Source organism: Tyto alba, unplaced genomic scaffold, assembly GCF_018691265.1.
Source record: "Tyto alba isolate M040663 unplaced genomic scaffold, T.alba_DEE_v4.0 Super-Scaffold_2, whole genome shotgun sequence".
Taxonomy (NCBI): Eukaryota; Metazoa; Chordata; class Aves; order Strigiformes; family Tytonidae; genus Tyto; species Tyto alba.
Window position 1 is genome coordinate 58,351,740 of NW_024881282.1, and position 20,871 is coordinate 58,372,610.

The window sequence follows — 20,871 nt, forward strand, 5'->3', positions numbered from 1 at the left end:
AATGTGACACCCATCTACAAGAAGGACCAGAAGAAGGATCTAGGGAACTACGGGTCAATCAGTCCAACCTTGGTGCCAAAGAAAGTTATGGAGCAGATCATTTTGAGCACCATCACGCAGCATGTACAAGATGACCAGGTGATCGGTCACAGTCAACACTGGTTTATGAAAGGCAGATCCTGCTTGACTAACCTGGTCTCCCTCTATGACAAGGTGACCTGCTTAGTAGATGAAGGAAAGGCTGTGGATGTTGTCTACCTAGATTTTAGTGAAGCCTCTGACACCATTTCCCCCAGCATTCTCCTGGAGAAACTGGCTGCTCATGGCCTGGACAGGTATGCTCTTCGCTGGGTAAAAAACTGGCTGGATGGCTGAGACCAAAGAGTGGGGGTTAAATCCAGTTGGCAGCTGGTCACAAGTGGTGTTCCCCAGGGCTCAGTGTTGGGGTCAATTCTGTTTAATATCTTTACCAATGATCTGGACGAGGGGATCAATTGCACCCTCAATAAGTTTGCAGATGACACCAAGTTAGGCGGGAGTGTTGATCTGCTTGAGGATAGAAAGGTTCTACAAAAGGATCTGGACAGCTTGGATTGGTGGGCTGAGGCCAATTGTATGAGATTTAAGAAGGCCAAGTGCCGGGTCCTGCACTTGGGTCACAACAATCCCATGCAATGCTGCAGGCTTGGGGAAGTGTGTGGAAAGTTGCCCCATGGAAAAGGACCTGGGGGTGTTGGTCAACAGCCAGCTGAATATGAGCCAGCAGTGTGCCCAGGTAGCCAAGAAAGCCAAAAGCATCCTGGTTTGTAACAGAAATAGTGTGGCCGGCAGGACTAAGGAAAAAATTTTCCCCCTGTACTCAGCACTGGTGAGGCCACACCTCAAATACTGTGTTCAGTTTTGGATCCCTCACTACAACAAAGACACTGAGGTGCTGGAGCATGTCTGAAGAAAATCAATGAAACTGGTGAAGGGTCTAGAACACAAGTCTTACAAGGAGAGGCAGAGGGAACTAGGGTTGTTTAGCCTGGAGAAAAGGAGGCTCAGGGGAGACCTTATCACTCTCTACAGCTACCTGAAAGGAGGCTGTAGTGAGGTTGGTGTAGGTCTCTTCTCCCAAGTGACAAGTGATAGAACAAGAGGAAATGGGTTCAAGTTACACCAGGGGAGGTTTAGACTGGATATTAGGAAAGATTTCTTCAGTGAAAGGGTTATCAAGCTCTGGAACAGGCTGCCCAAGGAAGTGGTTGAGTCATCATCCTTGGAGGTACTTAAAAGACATGTAGGCGACTAGGGACATGGCTTAGTGGTGGACTTGGTAGTGTTAGGTTAGTGGTTGGACTCACTGATCTTAACAGTCTTTTCCAATCTAAATGTTTCTATGATTCTACGAATACTCAGTAGTAAGGAATCAGCAACCGGTTTCCAAAAGTTGCTCCTAGACTTTGATAATATCTCTTGTTATTATAGAGTTTGTTCCTATTTACTATCTTAACTTACTTTGATATGGAGAGCAGTTCTAATGTAGCAGAGAATCCAGGTATTTACAACAGTAATAAAGAAAGATAGTACGTAAGTCATGCCTCTAAGTTCTGCTATGCCTTTTCAGTAACTGTCATTTACAAAGATTCTTTCCTCTCACTCCCTCATCTTTTTCCAATCATGTAAAATTCACCACCCAGTAGAAGGCCACCCAAAGCTTAGTTTTTCATGCTCTTCCTCTAGGACTAATAGACCGTTATCAGAAAAAAAGTGCCAAATGCCTGCTGGCACATTCAGTCACCTGCCAGGAGCTGGAGATGTAATGTGCTTCATCCCTACAGGTTGTTGTGGTGAGCTAGGACTGGCAGAGCATTTTGGGAAAGCTTGCTTAGGTGTATCTCAAAAATAGCACTTTCCACTCAGATTTGGTTGGCTCCATCTAACAGGGTTTAAGACTGAAGGGTCTATAAAACACTAAGAAAACTGATGAAACTGCTTGAAATTCAGTTCTGACAAATACCTAACTCTTGATAGGGCCTTTGAAAATCCTGGACAAAAAATTGAAAGCAGGAAAAGTGACAATACAGAGGTGTAGGATCACATTAAACTTATTCTATCAAAGATGCGCAACATAATTTGTATATGTATAAAGACGACTGAGTAGAACAAACTACTCATCAACCTATACAATATTAATCATGTCTGTAGTATGTCCAGTGGCTTAACTCACAGTACATTCTACACAAAACATCACTGCTGGTGAAACATATAGGAAAAAGGAAATGTTGTTTATATCCCTGGTATGCTGAATTAGTGAATGATACAGAAAACATAACCTAGCTGCACATTTCTTACCCTTAAAAGGAGATGTAAATGTATCATAGTGCAGAAAAATCTAAAGGCGTACTTACAGACATGGGAAGTAAAAAGCTGAAGCGCTAGATATTCTATTAGCAGGGGGAAAAAATCTTTCAATTGGCCACAAACTCCGTAGCACAGAAGATTAAATTTTAGTAGAAAATTATCAGATCAGCAGAAAATAAAATTGATCGTTCCCATGCATACTGCAAAAGCAATATTTTACTGAGAAGACTGAATCCCTCAAATACAACATAAAAGCTTGCCATAATGACAGATAGTTCTATTACAAAAGGTACTGAGTGCATAATTAACCACTGCTAATACCTATCTGAATATTTGAAAAGAAGAAAAATTTATTCAAGTGGAATATAAACTATTCATCAAAGCTGCAAAAAATATATAAATGAAATTGCTGTAGTGAAAACATGCACTAGGCAGGCTATGTTTATGATCCCCTGACAGAAGATGTATAAATAGGAAAAATTTACCACTCATTCACTAGGGGCTAATGAAGCAGAACTAAGATCACACGTATACCATCACTCAAGTGCAGGACATTTGCAACTTCTCAATTTTATATGGAACTGCCTGTTCAAGTCACATATGCTGTAACAAAGGTCATTTTTTTTTTTTGTTTCAGTCTAAACAGTAAACTGTAATTGGCTCAGAAGTTTCATTTTTCTTAAGCTAATGTTAATTTAGTGAGTATTCTCTCCACATTCCTAGATGTAGGTGATGGAGGATTATGCTTTCTCAGCCCTCTAGTATCAATCAGTTACATATAGCAAGGCATAAAAAGTAATACTTAATCGAAGTTTCCTGCTCTGTAAAATTATTTATGTTCTTGGATAAACAGCCACTGCTCTAAACTTTAGGGTTTTTTATAACAGTTTTATAACAGAAAAATCTAACCCTGTTATGTCCATACTATCCAAACTACCATAACTATTTAGCTGCAAATGTGGAAACAGCTACGTATCTATAATTTAAGAAAACACTTCTTAGAGCTAAGACATTTGTAAAGGATAATCAGAAGTTTATACTCTGTAGACAGGTGCAAGTAAGGTCTAAATTCTCAAACAACGGCAAGTTTCCAATCTCTGAATGTTCATTTAGAGTAACGCAAGCTGCGTTACTTTGTCAGCCAATAGAGGCATATGGACAATATTCCTGAATATACTCTCAGCTCTGAAAGCTGTAACATTTGCCACTCGCAAGTGTAAACATATTTATGAATTTTTAGCATCATTTTATTCTGATGACTTTATTTATCTGCGTCATGTAGCATTTTCTAGAAGCTGTTTGTGAATGAAATATAAATTAGCAGTCTTCTCACAGAGAGATTTGCAGTATTTCCCATTAATTTACTTTCACAGAGGTCCTAGCAAAAATGCCGTCCTGTAATTTTAGCCAGTGGATTATCCCTAATACATTATTTTCTTCCTAATTTATTTACACAGCATATAATGCACTTAACAAAGATCTTAGTGTATCAGGTGCTCTGTGAATGCTAAATAGATCAAAACCTACAGGCCTGTTTCTAAGAATTGGAAACAAATAGTACCTTGTGCTTCCAGCAGCACGTTCAGAAAATAATCTCTGGAGATGAATTCTGCCTCTGTTCACCAAATGGGCCCAAAATAATGCCAATCTATAGGAAGCATGACTTTTTCCTGCTGTAAATACAAATCTCCAATACACTTAATGTATAGAAGTGTCCTTACTGAAAGGCTTAATTCTGCATATTGTTTTCTGTAAGCAGACTTCTACAGATGCCTGAAATAACAAAGGGAAAAATATCTTACAGCACCTAAAACTTTGGCCACGTACCATGTATCTTTTACTTCACTCTGCCTACAGTTATCTTCCTGTAAAGGGATGACCAATACAGCTCTATTCTACAAACGCAGCCATGCGACTAGCTTACTTACAGATCATCCTCAGATGCCGTAAGGGAAACCATGAGAGTGCCCTGTCGTTACTGCAACCAGTGGCATGTCCTGCTGAGCAGAAGCCAGGACAATCCTCTCTTTCTTCTGCACAGGCTGAACAAAAACCATGCCAGTATGGGGAGGCAAGGCAAACTTCCCTGGAGCAATGCTGTATTTGCTTCTTTAACAGCAAGGTAAAAGACGTAAGTGTCCACTAGTAAAAAAGCCAGCCTAACACTGGAACAATACTCACAGTATTTTTACTGTGAATTCTAAGTTTTACTCCACATTGCTGTACATATTAGTAATGCCAGTGCAATTTGTATTATTCAAATGACTATACATGTGCTGTGGAGTGGAAAGAAAGCTAGTCTATCAGAATGCTGAGCTTACTACTATCGAACACATCCGTATCATACATATAAAATCTTCTTACAGGAATTAAAATAGGAACCATAAAAGACCTTTTGGTTGAAACGGCTTGAGGAGCCATCTCACAACACTTCGTATGCCTGGTGCATTTCACTGTGGACAGATTTGCAAATAAATCTTATAGAATGCCTCAAATCTTTCATTCTTTCCCATCTTTTAGTTGTTGCTGAGGTACAAGCAGCAACACCTATGATACTTTATAATTTTGTTTCACAAATGAACAAAGATTGATATGGTAGTCAGAGAATCAAATTAGAAGAAAGAGACAGGAGTAAATATTCTGGTCAGTGCTGTACAGTGTTCCTGTGCAATAAAAGGAAATCCAATTTTCTCATCCTTCCTCTTGCATTCAGATTTTTCTCACTGCAACAAAAGTAAGCAATTCTCAGTATCTTCTAAATAAAAAACATGGGTACAATAGCTTTTCTGAAAAAATCTGTAAACTAAGGCTTAGAGTAGCTTCCAGCTAAAGTCTTCTGAGGTATGGGGAAGTGGGAGGCTGAGATCTATCCCCTTCTCAAGTCACACTAGAAATTAACAGCACTGTTATCTGAATTATGACCTTTTTGCATAGTGCTAAGAAGTGGTTTTCTTTGGCAACAGAATTTATTTGTTGGGATCTATTCCCAGCAGCTGCTGCAGTCACTGCAATCAAGAAGGCTAAGCCAAGATTCCTATCCCACTTCCCACCTTTTTCATATTCTACTGAAGACACACGCATGGGAAAAAAATCACCATTGCAAGGGTGCAAATTTCAAAGCATCATCTATCTGTTGCATACTTTTGTCCTAAATAAAATACAGTGTGCATTCTGCCACCAGTCCCTTTTCCCCAAGTCATTTCAGCACAGAGTAAAACAGTGGCAACATATCCCTGTGCATAAAGTTTATGCCCCTGTTTACTCTGGGGTTACTTGTTCAAGTGCCACTAATGATAAGGGTGACAATGCATTTGAATAGTCCAGAGATGTCCTGCATAAATAAGACCTACCTAAAGGTTCACTGCTTTTTTGCCTAACTTCTACTCACTTCAGGAGTTAATTATCTGTAAGAACATTCCTCTAAATTAATGAATCCACTCTCAGCTGGAGGTCAAGTAAGCAACGAAAAAGAGCAGGAGAACTCATAGAGAAAGTACTAAATTCAGGTTCTTAAAGTCTTATTCGCCTATTTTGATCTTAATCAAGGTCCAATTCGAAATTATAGATGTGAACAATTGTCTTTAAAGTATGGAAAAATAATAACCTAAGTGAATCCACTGCCAACATAAGAATATTATATGCTTCATAATACACCATCTCCAGCCTGAGAAAGATGTTGGACAAAGCAACAGGCCTTGAAGCCTATTAGAAAGCTCAAATAATTATACATAATGGTGTAGAAAACAGTATCTCAAGACTTGGAGCTCTCTGCAGCACTTCCCAGCCCCCAAGCCAAACACACTTTGTGAACTTCAGACAGAGCACCAACTAAGCCTGAATTGCCAAGACGAAGCATTAACTTCAAGACAAAGACACCCAAATTCTTGTCACAGAGTTTTACAAATCCAGAACATACTTGAAGTTTGCATGGAAATAAACTGTAATTCATATGAGTACCACTACAGAAGTGAACAGCTGCTTTCAGCATTTGCTGAAGCCTCTACGAGAACATCAGGGAGCCTAAAGGGGCCCATTATTTGCATTTTTGGGGCACACAAAAGCCCAAATTTGAAAAAAAAGAAATTACAGTCTCATTATTATGCAGAAATGGGAAAGAATGGTTGGCTGCTGTATTGAGAAGGCTGTATATAAGCTATAAATAATCAGACATACCAATCACTCAGAAGCCTTCCCTTCTGATTTTCTTCTGTGTTGTTGTATTTACAGACAACCAAAGACATCTATCCACTCCATTCAGCTGGCTAATGGCCCTCGTCTAACTCTGAAACACTGGACTAGCACTTTGGTAAGCCATCTATATCCATGAAATAAAGATAAAGCCAATACTGCAAAGGCTCTTGTATTTCTAGCCTCCCTTTAATTGCCCTGCAGAACTTAGCATAAGGTGAGCAAGCACTTATCACCAAGTAGAAACTTGTGACATCCCACACAAGAGCTCTCCCAGCACACAGGAGCTGTGGCTGAGCAAAGCCCTGTGGGTCCTTCCTCAGAGTAAAGGTCTGGGCCTGTCAAACATGCCTCCATCCATTCCTGGGAGGGTATTCAGTCATTCTAGCAATATCTCATGGGCAAGATTACAAGAGGCAGCTGATGTATCTAAAAGAGTCTGCATGTTCACTTATTGTCACAAAATTAAAGGAGAAAATATTGACATAAATTTACTGCTCTCAAAATAATATCAAAATAACAAAGTAAAGGATTTACTGCTAATAAGGATTAATAAAAGTAAAGTAATATAGTTAAAAGCAGAAATAAATGTTCAATTTACTCTAGATAGCAATAGAGTCTCATTTGCTCTTTCAAAGGCATAATCAGTCGAAGGGCACATTTTTCTTCTCTTTGTTCTTTCCCATCAATTTTAATGGGTGCAGAACATCAGTCACATGAAATGTAATGGGACAAGAAGATGGATGAGTACATTTGAAGCTACTAGTCACAGAACAGAAAACATCCTGACAAAGTGACACTGGCAGCATAGGGTTCAACAATAGAGCCTGGACAATATTTAGTAAGTGAAACTACAGTGCTACATGATTTGGTATTCTCACTGGGCAAAATCCTTCCCCTGTCACTATTCATCATGTTCCCACAGGTCAGACTTTCAAAGACATTCTCCTACTGAACAGGACCAAATGACATTTTTAATTCAAGGAAATACGTAAATCTGGGGACAAAGAGGTCATTTGGAGATAAATGGGAACAACCTCTTGTATTAAGAACTTCAAACTACTTCATCAAGGAGGTTTGAAATGGTTTAGAGTAAGATTCACACCTGAGAGTTGAAATATATTATGTTCAGAAGGGAGGAGACTTTATAACTATGCTGAACTTATTGACAGAAACAGGAATCCACTACTGATGAATAAGTAGCAAAAATCACATAGTTTTACTAGTACCTGAAGAAAGCAATACCAATAAATCAGTATTTAGAAATTGCTCCATACTAAAAAGCCTCTAATTTGCACAATGCAATAAAATATATCAATTAAAAAGCAGCATGCCCCATTAGTTACCAGAGAAGAGCTTTGAGAAAATTGTAAATAAAATTCCTATCAAAACTGACCTTTAATGTACAGCAAAGGGAAAAACAGTCCATCCAACAAACCAAACCAAACCCTCTATGGACTTTGAGGAAGCGTGGGACTCCAGAGTTGTTGGGGGATGCAGGCAGACCTACACTCTACTGCAATGATCCACTTGTGTTACAACTTTACCAATAATTGCTAAGTGGATCGATCTAGCATTTTACAGTACTTATTGTGATCACCATCATCATTATTAGACAATACTAATCAGCTTTCTTCGTTAACCATTTGCTGAGATCGCTACAGTTAATCTTTAATGCTTTAAATAATACAGAACTTTATGCTGGAAAGGGAAAAAAGAAACCAGGACTTCTTCAGATATACCCATGAGAGATGGAATTAGTGCCACACTTCCAAGTCCTGCTGCTGCACTAAATAGGTCCCATGGCTCAATACGCCACAATCACCCATCCACTGGTGTGCGATGTCCAGAAAGTAACAAGTCAGCTTTTGGCAAATTCTCTTAAAACAGGGCAACATTCCTCTCTGGCATCACAACATACACTGTGAAGGTGATGATGTATTCTTCTTCTAACAAGTACTTTGTTGGAAGATGTTTACACAAACGCTCCTTGCTATATATACTTTCTTTCTCTCTCCCAGGATGAGACCGCTCTCTAAAAAAACCTCTACAAGAAGTGTATGCTGGTAAAGAAAAGTATACAAAGGGAGGAGTTTCCCACAGTAAGTCACATTTCTCAGAATGGGAAATCCAGAGAGGATGGAAATTCCACATCAGGAGAAGGTTTAAGATTTCACAAACAGTACACCCAACTCTGGAAAGAGCAAAACATTTTAACATAAGAGAATGCTTGATTCAATTTTGGCTTCCAGATTTCATATTAGATGAAATAATACACCATTTTAAAAACTACTGAATATAAGATGCTTCAGAAGTTAATCAAGCTAAATATTTCATTATGATGATATATAAATAATGTTCAGACATTGCTGGAAACGTCTTTCCCATGTACTTCCTCCAAGACCATGTTTTGATGAAAGATTTAATTTTCCTATGAAGCATTTTGATTTTGATGAAATTATATTCCTCAGTGAAAAACAATGTAGACACCACACACACTTTCTGGAATTCCCCATTTATAAACTTGTGGATATATGCCTTTCCTGAATGTAATAGTAGACCACGTGGCACATTAAATTAAAAAAATGCATAAAACCATATTGCAATGAGAGATGCCACTCCTTTTAGTAACTCTGAACTCTGAGAAAGCATTCCAAATGCTGAACTTAGCTACTTACTGATCCTTCCTTCCATCTTTTCTTGCCATTAAAATTTGTTTTGAGCTGGAAGGTCATGTGACTACGGATATCCCAAGGGATCTGAATATTTCACATTCTAGCCATGAGGAAGTTGAAAGCCTGAATAATGATTATTCCTTGAGCAGCTTTCCCTGCAAATCCATCACTATAATATGCAAAAATCACAATACAATCAAACATATTAAATAGGTCAGTCAATTGTTCTGTTATATCACAGGTAACCAAAGATAGTATTTTTCTCTTATTATTTCAATTGTTCAGTCCTTATAAGGATTTAGCAAAGTTCACCCATTCCCATGCTCCTCTTGGTCCTCAGGACACGGGTCCTTGCACTGTAGCTCATTATCTTTCTGACATTAGAGAGCAACTGAACACCTAGTAAGTTTGTGGATCTTTCCCAGGAGCCTCACCAGTTTGCTGCCTGTGGACACAGAAGCTGCGCTGACACTTGCAAGCAGGATGGTCCCTGCACGCATGTTTGCAGAAGCAGGAGCAGAATTTTCAGTCCAGCGGCTGGAGTCTCAAGTGTGCCATGGCGTGCTGACACAGCCACGGCTGGCTCCTGTTGGCACGGATGTCTGTGGACAAGCCCTGAAAGTCCAGAGCCAAATATTGCCCTCCTCCTTAGGGCCATGCACAGCTGCTAACCCTACCTGGGTGGGTCTCAGCCTCACCACTCAAGCAATGATGCCTACCCTAGACACGCAGAAGAATACCAAACCCTCAAGAATTTAAACTGTTTCTAAACATTAACTTTCAAGCTCATCCCAATTCCTTTCAAATTTCCTAAACTGTAAACGAAAACTGATTGAGATTTGCAAAATTTTCTCACTAATCATAAGTAAGGCTTCTTTTAATTAAAAGTGTTTTTTTTTGAAACACTATGATTCCAGGAGCTAGGGTCAAAAAAACCCCAAACCAAACCAAAAAAAAAAAAAAAAAAACAACCAAAAAAACAAATCAACCCCCCAAATACTAAGAGATATGAAACAAAACAGTAAAAATTCTCCATCTGGGTGAAGAACACAAAAATTAAGTTGTATCTGGACACATTAAAGATGCTTGGAGACTTTTGCAGATTGAGTCCTCTCAGATTCAACTCTGACATTAACACATACGAAGCACAGGAATTCTACATATGATGTGATAGTTTGAAATATTACTCATTCCACCGTGTTTATGTTGTTTCAGAGGTCAAACTTCATGGCCAAAACCTCTAGGGAATAAGCTGCTACTGTACACAATGAGACCACAAAAGAAAGGAAAATGAATGTTTGTTTTGCTTCACTTTGCTGATTATCAGGGTTTGCTTATGACACGGAAAAAAAAAAAAAACAAAAAACAAAAAAACAAACAAAAAAAAGCCCACAACAAAAAACAATAATAAACTCCCTTCAGCCTGGAGGGAAAGGAATTATTTTTTCCACCTGAGAGATGAAGGATATGTAGAATTTCCTAACTTCTTCAAAGTGAAACAATAAAAACCCACAACAGTGAGCGTCATGCAAGTTTATATCATCTTACTATGTAGAAATGGCCAAATATCCACACTGTCCTCTACCTGTCTACACCAGTATTTTAAACTAAAAAATAAAATACTAACAACTATAAGAGAGAGTTTTCAGTGTGTTATATGAAGACAGTGCAATTCCATTTCTAAGTTCAGTGCACGGTATAAAAGTATTTCTAAAACGCTCTTTCTGAACCGCTGCTTATTAAAAAAAGAATTACACATAACCCTTTAACAGTTACTGATCTAATATCATCTCTTAACAAACTGATTTTTGTTAGAATGAGCAAAGTAAAGCAAATTACAAGCTTACTACACAGAAAATAGCAAGTAACTGTCTTCACTGCAACCACAAAGTAAGTGTATGAAGAATAATCTGCATCTAAACTTTTAAATTCTTTCATGTCTTGATATTTTGAGGTGATGCTTGCAAGCTAAGAAATCCTCTTGGCTCTTGAAAAAAAAAAGATCTACCTAACAGTATCATCAAACTACTTTACATGAACCTAAAAGATGAGAAAAGCCTTTGTGTTTGAAATTAGCCAGTGGGTTGAACATTAGGGGGCAGACAGAAAAGAAAGTACTATTACAAAAAGCTCATGTCCTTTAAAATAATAGGTCAATCACACTCTGAAGTTAAACAGCCTTAAAGCCAAAGATCCAAGCATTTTTCAGCTTCTTTTTAAAAATTATTTTTATGAGACCTCATCAAATCCCTAGTGGTGGAAGAACTGCTGGTTATCACCAAGCCCTGCTGTACATGTCTCCATTAAGCTCTTAGCTCTTGAGAAACGATGAAACAACCTACCGTCAATTAACTCTTAACATATACTTGGCAGAGCGTTTGGCTGACATTTTAAAGCCTCTCCCCTTCAGTGAACCACAAAACAAAAATACTGAACCCCTAAAATAAGCTTGTTCGGTGGTTATGAGTCTGTGAATGTTCAAGGTAGCAAGACTGGCTTCATCACATCACTGATGTATAAGACTCACATAAAGATATGTTTTGCTTCAGGCCTGAGGCTTATATCCATACCAAATCACATCAGGAAGCAAGCCTCAAGAAAGGATAGCTCTGCAAAAAATGTATAAAAATCTGATCACCAGAAGAATCCTTAATCCCCATTGTTAAATTTAAGATGCGAGGAACAGCAAAATGACAGAAAAAATCATTCTATTCAGTACCTCAACCACTTTTTTTTATTTTCATGGCATTGCATATCCCTGCAGATTACTGATATAATCTTGGTACGGTTCTTCATAGCTGCCTCTGTTGTACTCATCCCCTGAATTCTTATCTCACATACTATTGTCTGCTTTCTTATCTCAGGACTCTTTCTTTATCCTTCCTCTTGAGGTATGCACAAGAACTATATACCTTTTACAAAATAGTAAACAAGGACAGAAAATGAAAGCCTGGCCTCAGTGAAGTCAGTGGCAACACTTCAGAGTTTCCTGGATTTTATCAGAAGAAAAAAAGCGTGTTTTACCAAAGGCAGTTGCCATGAGATCCAAAATAACGCTTATGTACTTAAGCATATAAATCAGGTGTCAAGTTCAAAAGAATGATCCCCAAAAAACCTGCTAACAGGTTTAAGTTTTTAGGAAATCTAATGACAACTTCCTCACATGCCTAGATGTATGCATGGGTGTCTTCTCTACAGCCACCATCTGTCCAGATAGACAGAGCTGGTTATTTTAAGCAGCCTATGTGTCCCCAGACCCAAATCCCCATGACACCATCCTCTAGGACTCCTCAGGGAGCCTTCACACCTAAACACAGCTCTGTGGTGAGAGTCTAAATGCAGACAAGAGGTGGCCTTTCAGATGTATCTTCCCTTTTAAGAAACTGGCACGTGGTGACTCAAAGCACAAAGCTGAGGCATGGATGCCTTGGGCTCTGGGGACAGTTGCTGGGCAGCCAACACTCCCCAGGTCCATGGACCAGGACCCAGCGTGGGACAGTGAGGTCCTCCACCAAGAGCAAGAGCTCAGTTGTTAGCAATGCCACAACACTGGTGTCTCTTTCTGGGTACAGCCTACAGAAATGTTATGGCAATAGCATTAGTTATTTAGATGAATGCTGCTCAATTATCGGTGTAAAGTAAATAAGCAAAGAAACAGAAGAACCAGGAAAGCTGCGCCTGTTAGCCACAAACACCATCTCTTATCTGTAGGAGAAGTAAACTTTTATGAACTCCGTTTTTAAAATTTTTTCAGTTCAGCACAAGTTCTTCAAGCAAATTCCAAGCAACTTTCTAGGACATGGCTAGAAACATATGGCAAGCTTTACTTGATTATACTTTTACCATAAATACATTGCTCTACTAGTATGAGACAGTGCAGCTTTGAGGGGAATTACACTGAGCAGAGCTCTAAAATTGTTCAGTTAAACTGAGAGGAAATGGTATTCCTACAAGTTATCTGAGTCCTTCAGCACCTCAACATTCATTTTTCAACTTTTCAAACAGACAAATCGGTATTCAGAAGAGGTGCTTAGAAAAGATAAGAATCAGGGGGGTTTGAACTTCATTGTTTAAAAATTTAGAGAGGAGCAAGAAGAAAAAGCTAGGAAATGCAGTGAGATCAAACCAGATCTACTTTTGCTACTGATTTAAATCAACTCAGATAATTCAACTAATTTCCAGACAATTAAATTTAGAATTTTCTCCTGTCGCATTCTCTAGAGGTAAAAGTGCCCTGCCACAGAGCTTCTAATAAAAATAGATCTTAGATATAAATGGACCCAAAAACGTGTTTGTGCTGATGCAGCACAAGGTAGTACTTCCCCATTGCCGGTGAAATTCATGAGGAACATTTGGAGGTGGCACTGATATACAGCAAACAAAGGTGATGTAAAAGCTGCTGGCAGGTATTTCCAGAACAGAATGAGAGCTAATGACAAACACCACACTGAGGAGTTGTCATGTAAATACCTGACATGGCATAAAATGAATACTGGTGGCTGGAGGTTGGTTCAGAAAAAAAAAAAAAAAAAAAAAGAATCACATCATATAGTCTATTTTATCCTCTGAATAAACACAAACTTCATCAAGACCAGAAAAGGCAGGTCCCAGTGACCAGGTACACTCCTTGGACATCAATCATCTTTCCTTATTCCAAGACCAGCTATAAACAGCAGCTCCTGGAAATTACAGATGTCCCTCTGCTGTTTCAGTGGGCAGGCTTGATGTCTCTCTTGTGAACACCTTTGAATCTGAGAAGATGCACCACTAAAACTCACTACCTCAAGTGGCCCAAGGGATATCACAATGAACAACTCTGAACTGGTGAAAATTTGAGCTGTATGGTAATTATAGAAACCAACATGAGAAGCAAACTGCATAATCAGAGGATTTAAAAATGCTGAATACAGACTCTACTATCATCTCAGGTCAAATGTAAAATATAAGTGTGCAGCCTTCTGGTTTTAATCCCAGCTCCACCACTGACTTTGTGAGCCATCCCAGATTGCCTCTGTTTACCTTTCTAGCTTTTCTCCTTTCTCCCTTTCAATTCTAAGCTTACCTGAGCCAGGAGAGCTTCTTAACATATAACTCAAAAAAGTTCACACTGGTTTTTGGTTGATCTCCAAAAGCACTGTGTTCTGTCTCTCTCCCTCCCCTCTTTTTCACTGGGTTAACTGCACATTTTGAAAACAAAACATAAAAATTCCAGCAAACAGAAATTATTTCCAGAAGATAGCCACAGAATTCTGTGAAAAATTTGCATTTCTATGAGTTTCACACAAGGCTGTTGAAGATCACTGCTGACAATTGATCAGATGGTGCTTCAGTTTCATTCCCTCCAATCCTTGGCATATTTCTCTTATCCTTTCCGCTAAACTGGAAGTCTCCTCATCAAGCAGCTAACAAATGATGTAAACTCACTTCTTTCACCCCAGCAGTGCAAGAGAAAGTAATCTGAGAATGACAGAGGTCTGCTCCTAATGGACACAAGCACACACCAGGTCCCACCTTCTCTAAGTGACTTGACGTAGGCTTCCTGGCTGCACACTCATTAGCTCAATCCTGCTTATACAGCACTCAGGAAATAACAGTAAAGTGCCCCATGAAGTAGCATGTAGGGCCATAAATTTCAAATTGAGACATCTTCCATTTCTCCACTGGTAGGCATATGGAGAAGAGGACCTGGGGGGATGCTACACCTGATACCTTCTCATGGTGAATTCAAGAAGCAAAGCTGACCCATTCTCACGTCCTGAGGACGGGTGAAGAGGCACTCAGAAGTACAAGAGTCCTTCACCAATGCATAGTGGTATCTCAAAACCTTTAATTCTTAAAACATGACTATTTGACTTTTTGTTTTAATGCCAATCTACACATGCAAGACACAGTTATCATAGTAAGTCTCCATCACACAAGCAAATGCTGTTTTCGGAGAGGGCCTCCATGGTCTCTGAACTGCTATCTCAGCGAAAGGCAAATGAGCCCGGAGGAAGGGGGTGGGGGGAAGAGTGAGGAATTATACATATTCTAACGATGTCTCCATTTCCCAGCAGCTCTACAACAAAAAGCTATCTGGTGCTGAATCTGACCTCACTACAAGCAGGAGCAGAAAACATGTCTCACTGGAAATGCTTGCATCATTTTCCTCTGCAAACATACTTTTCCTTGTTTACTGTATTTTTAAGTACATGAGTGCACAGACCACCCACAGTATCAGGTAGCCTCACACAGGAAAAGTGAGAGATGAGGCTAAGATTGTTTCCTTATATGAATATAAATTAATCTATCTGATCCACATATGCTAGTGAGCCACAGCTCATCCTCAGTCAGTTCATGTCCCTGACAGGCTAACTTGTCCCAGGCTCTCCAGAAATCATGCAGATGAAAGAACCAAAGCTGTGGTATAGGAATTACAGGACTGGAGAGTTAAAAAGGGATTTGCAAATCAAGTAGTAATGCCTGCCTTAGCTTAATTTAATTTATCATATTCTACTGCTGTTCCCCCCCACAGCAGCCAGTCAGTATTGTACACAGAAGCAGTTATTGTGTGAGATACTACCCGATCTCTACTGTAGCACCTGGCTAAAAATATGCTCAGTATCCTTTGGGCTCTGACCTGCATACACTGAAACAAAGATAGGGATGAACACAGGATCTGGCACTGAGCACACTAAGTCATTTCCCTGCTCTCCTTCTGCACCTTATCAGTGACATTTCCTTAACAGCACAAGATGCAGCACCAGGCTCACTGTATTTCAAGTCCCCAAGGAAACTAGCTCAGATCCTCCCAGGGATTACACTTTATCTGGCAAGCACCAGAGTAAAAAGTGAAAGCATTAGTTCATTTTGCACCTTGGCTGTTCACATCCACAGACACTCAAACTTAACAGCAGAGAAGATAACGGATAAAGGGAAGAATTCCTCTGTAATCTCTTAAACCCCCCACCTTTGGGTTTGCTGATCATTTCAGTAACGTTTATTACTATGCAACATTACTGCAAGGAATATTTTGAAAATGCATTAGCTCTAAACCAGGCACAGCCCCTATTTTCCCTACATACATGCAGCCCTTTAAGAAATGTCTAATCTCCTTCATAGCACAACCTGCATTTTTTATTCTCTGGCACAGAAAAGCAGACACTGAACCTACTGCACTCTCTCCATTTTACACCTTCAGAACAGTTTGGCAATCCAGAGCTGGGGAGGGCGAAAGGGAGGAGAGGGAAATATGCTGCTACACTTATCCCTGTGCTAGTGCTGTAAGAAAACATCATGAGGGGATTACGACTAACTATTGAACTAAAGGGAAGTGTTCCACCTAGAGACCGTCTTCCTCAGTCAAAGCAACGGGCAGGTTACCTGCAAACGGACACTCTTTTAGGATTGAATGCGCCTGCTGGTTCTATGGTAAAAATGATGCAGAGGTATTGCCCCCAGTAGTAATTAACAATGTTAATCTTCTTCTTCCTCTCTATGGTGATAAAAAGAGTAATTTTTATATTTAATTAATGCAGAGGATCATTTTGGAAACTGGCTAATGAGGCTCTGATCACATTACCATGAAAATGTGCATTAACACCGCAACTGAGGAGGCTGCTTCATGTGTAGAGAATCCACTTTGTAATTAGCCCACTGTGAAATGAATCACGTCAGGAGGAACTCGGAGGGAACCAGTCGGCAATGGGCACTTAGCTGCTGCTGTGCCAATAGACCACCAACACTGTAAGCTCTTTTTTTCTCCCCTGCGTTGCCTGTCAGCAGCAGCACAGTCCAAAACTACAAGCCTTCAGCCTCTGTCAACGGCAATGTGTCAAAGCCAGGACAAATTATAGAGAGGGAGAGAACAGATGCTGACAGGCACTAAACTTTAGTATGCAAGGGTCTGCTGTGCCAAGAGCAAAAACCAAACAAAAAGCTGCAAATCAAATACTGATTCAATAGGATGCAAGCAAAAATTATAGGCTATTATGGTAAGTGCTTGTTTCGTCTTTTCTCATCTTATTCTGAAGAAGCTGGGAACATGTTAGCAGCACACTACTATACTGCTATTCACACTGCTATGATGCTGAGAGAAACACCAAAATATCTAAATAGGATTAAGATCTTTGTCTAGTAGTAAACAGAAATAACACACAGACAATGAATGAACAAACAGCACACCTCACCCGTGGAAACCCTGTTGTATTCAGTACCTGTTTAAAGGTGACAAGCACGTTTCAGAATAATTTCCATTTTAAGTAATCGATCTGAAAATTTAACACACTTCTTGGTCAGCACATTCATATCATAAAAACTTTGTTATTTAACTTAGAAATACCTGAGATCACAGACTTACTGCTTTCAGAGGCAGCAGTGCAACTTATCTGAAATCAGTCTTACTACTAAAGGCAAGGACTCCCTGAAAACATCACTGATATGGTTCAGTGAGACTGCTGCTATATGACTGACATCTTGGCAGAAGATGCACAAAAATGTTAAAAGAATCCCACAGGAAGTCATCTGAAGGGGGAGTGGCAAATGAGCAGAAAACAACAGGCACCCAAAATACTAATAATAACCAACACCCCCCAAAGAACTTAGCTAGCAATCTTGCAAAGGAAAAAAAAAAAAAAAAAAAAAAAAAAAAAGGCAAAGCAAAACAAAAGCATCTCTACTTACTCTCTGTAAAGAACACACATTTTTACTCTGGAGATGCTGGTAATATCCTCTGCACTCACCTGTGAAACTTCATAGAGCAGTTTGTAGTGCTCCTCTCTCTTCTGAAAAGTGCAGAGATTGCAGCCCATCCTAATACGCAACACAAGAGCAAAGCCTCTAATTTCCCCAGCACTGAAAGGCAAATGCACTGACAGGGAATCACCCTCCAGACTTGACTACTGTTTTTCATCAGTCACTCCAGCCCCGAAACACAGGCACACCACTGTTAGCTGGAAGCACAAGACAGGGCAGTGTGTAGCAGCATGCTCTTCTTCCCTTTCCCCAACTATCTTATACTCACGTATACACACACACAGAGTTTCGACTCAGTTCATGGCAACACTCCCCCTGTCTCTGCATCAGTGCACATGACTACACAGATTCTCACTCATGAATATTAATAGCCTCTCATTGATTATTTATGACAGAACGTGTTAGCGGGGAGGGGTGTCATAGCTGCTGCTGATGACAGATGAATATTCACTAATTAAGGAGCAAATGTACTGTGGTTAAACAAAATTCACTTGTGTCAATACCATCTCTGTTTATTAAGGTTAGAGGGACTAAGCCTCACATATTTCACCCACACTTGCCTTAATTTTTACAGTAATTGTGAGACTAATTCATGAATGGGGGTGGGAAAGGCACAAGCCTAGTCTTATGTTAGGTCTCCACCTTGTGCAACAGGGATCATGGAATATATTTAAAATATTTGCAAGCATTTTAAGAGAGTGCTTGTGAAACCTGAGCTGATGTTGCTAAAAATTTAAAGTGAAAAAGGAAGGAGAGAAAATTAACCCAGATGGCTGTACTGCTAGCTTCACCTTTGACACTGACAAATTTAGCAAAATTCCAGTGTACTCATAAAAGGCATGAGCCTATAACAACTCATCATATACATCCATTATATGTGGAAATGCAGGTGTGCCTGATCTGGTGCTTTTTACATATAGACACATATTGTACTGTTTATTAAATAATCTTGCATTCAAGTCTCTTCTGGCATGTAAAACAAATTAATAGTAATTATAGCCCAAATTTCTAATAAGCTAAACAGATATACCCTCTTGGACTCCTACATATCAAAGCTTTTATTATAACATGTCATTATATCTAATTTTACCATTTGGAAATTAGATTTTAATGGCTCCACAATTCTCAATGTGTGTATGAAGGCAAGGATGCATTTAAAATTAAACCCACATGTTAAATGTTAAGGCCAATGGAAATCACATTTAATTCCAGGCTGATATTAATTCCTATATTGTGTATCATGTAATCCATTGGTAGTTATGCAAAATAAAAAGCCCAAGCCATGACAAACCAAGAAAGAAAATGAAAAAGTTGGTTTTGTTTTATCACTTTCTCAGCAACTCTGCTAATCAAGAACTATGTCCTTGTTTCAAATCATCTTTAATCTGGAGGGGATAGCAGGTGGGATCCAAAGCCAAAATAATTACTTGGAAACCAATGAAACCAGATAGTTAAGATTGACACTGGGCCCTAAAGAGTTGTAATTACTAAGCACTGATGTACAACTACTATTTTCTTTTTTTTGGGTGCAGTTTCTTAAAAGTGCTTTGTCAAACATTTAAAATCAATAACAGGAAATGATTCTAATGAACACTAATTGTTAACAAATTGGCTTTGCATCTAGCAGCACCTCAAACACCACCAACACCGGGTAGCAAGCAGATCAACAATCATGTGCTGCTTATCAGTCCTGCCCCTTGGGAAGTAATAATCCAATTTTCTAGGCCTTAATTTTACCTAATAGCCGGGATGAAAGCCAAGCAGAGAAACCTAGAGGAAAAACTGGACCACTACTGCGAACTCTGCATATTAGTAAAGTTTGCTAGAACCTCTATGTAAGTTACAGAAAGGTTGAGACTAAATCTTAATTAAATTTCAACTCCTTTAATAAATGAGCAGAGTCAGGAGGAATCAAATAATGACCATTAACAGTGCAAGCTCTTCTCCTATCAGCTTCCAGCACTGTTCTGAAACGTAACATTAAGATTAGTTTTTATTTGGTGGAAGAACCTGAGCAGGCAGGTTTGGTTTTGAATTTCCCCAAAGTCCAAGGGTTTCAAAGCCGAACCACAGAGGCGGGTTCATCACTGTTAGAAAGAATCTGCCTCTGTTCTCCTCCTCCACACTCCCCTGAAATGCTGTTCATGCTGAGAGGTTTAAACCCATGAAGCAAACATCAACTCAATCTTTGAAGGTTTCTATATTTTGAGGTGCAGAAGGATTCTCAGATGTGTAAATTTTGAACTTAAGAAAGTCAGATCAATGAACTAGACAACAGTCACGCAAGGACAACCATGCCATCTTTCGATGAAAGTGTTCACTCCTTCTACAGACACAACTACTTCTTCTGACACATACACAGTCTGAAAGATAAACCACATTTATAAAAGGACACATGATTTACCCTGATATATTTTTGATAGCCCCTTAAAATTAGTTCTTAAAAAATGTGGGGAAAAAAGGATGTATTACTACAGGAATCCAGTTGTATAAGTACAAGAAACAAACAACAACAAAAATCCAACATACAAAATAACCAGTGGAAAACTACAGTTAATCTTTCAGCAGTTTCCCCTGACAGTCTCTTTTTTCATTGCTCTTCCTCTGGTTGTTTCCTTCTCTGAAGCCGACATAGGCTTCTCCATTCATTTATCAAGTGCCTGCCCTCTGCCCATACAGAGAGTCAAAGGGTTCTGTCTTCTGCTTCTGTGGCCTCTAACAGGCACAGTCTACAGGGCTGAACAGATTTATTTGAGAAGGAAAGGTTTACTTCCAGGTTCTTACACTCGAGCTAAATATGCTGCTTTGATTTTACATGTGGTCAAAATACCAAACTTTGTGCAGCACAGAATGACATTCAAGGCAAAACTTGATTGAACGAATGACTAATATGAAATATATGATGTGCTTTGGTCAAGTTGAATTTGAT

The 20,871-nt window shown here is 39.3% G+C and overlaps 1 protein-coding gene across 2 annotated transcripts in view; it reads right to left on the bottom strand.

The window, feature by feature from the left end:
* The window catches only part of PDZRN4 (PDZ domain containing ring finger 4), a 255,411-nt gene that overhangs the window by 89,957 nt on the left and 144,583 nt on the right, over positions 1-20,871 (bottom strand). The window contains exon 1 of one of the 2 annotated variants that reach the window (XM_042793388.1): positions 17,930-17,998. The exons of the other annotated variant lie outside the window; for it this stretch is intronic. Within the exon in view, the coding sequence (XP_042649322.1) occupies positions 17,930-17,998 (69 nt within the window). Of the gene's footprint in view, positions 1-17,929; positions 17,999-20,871 lie in introns of those variants that run through there. 2 annotated transcript variants of the gene reach the window in all.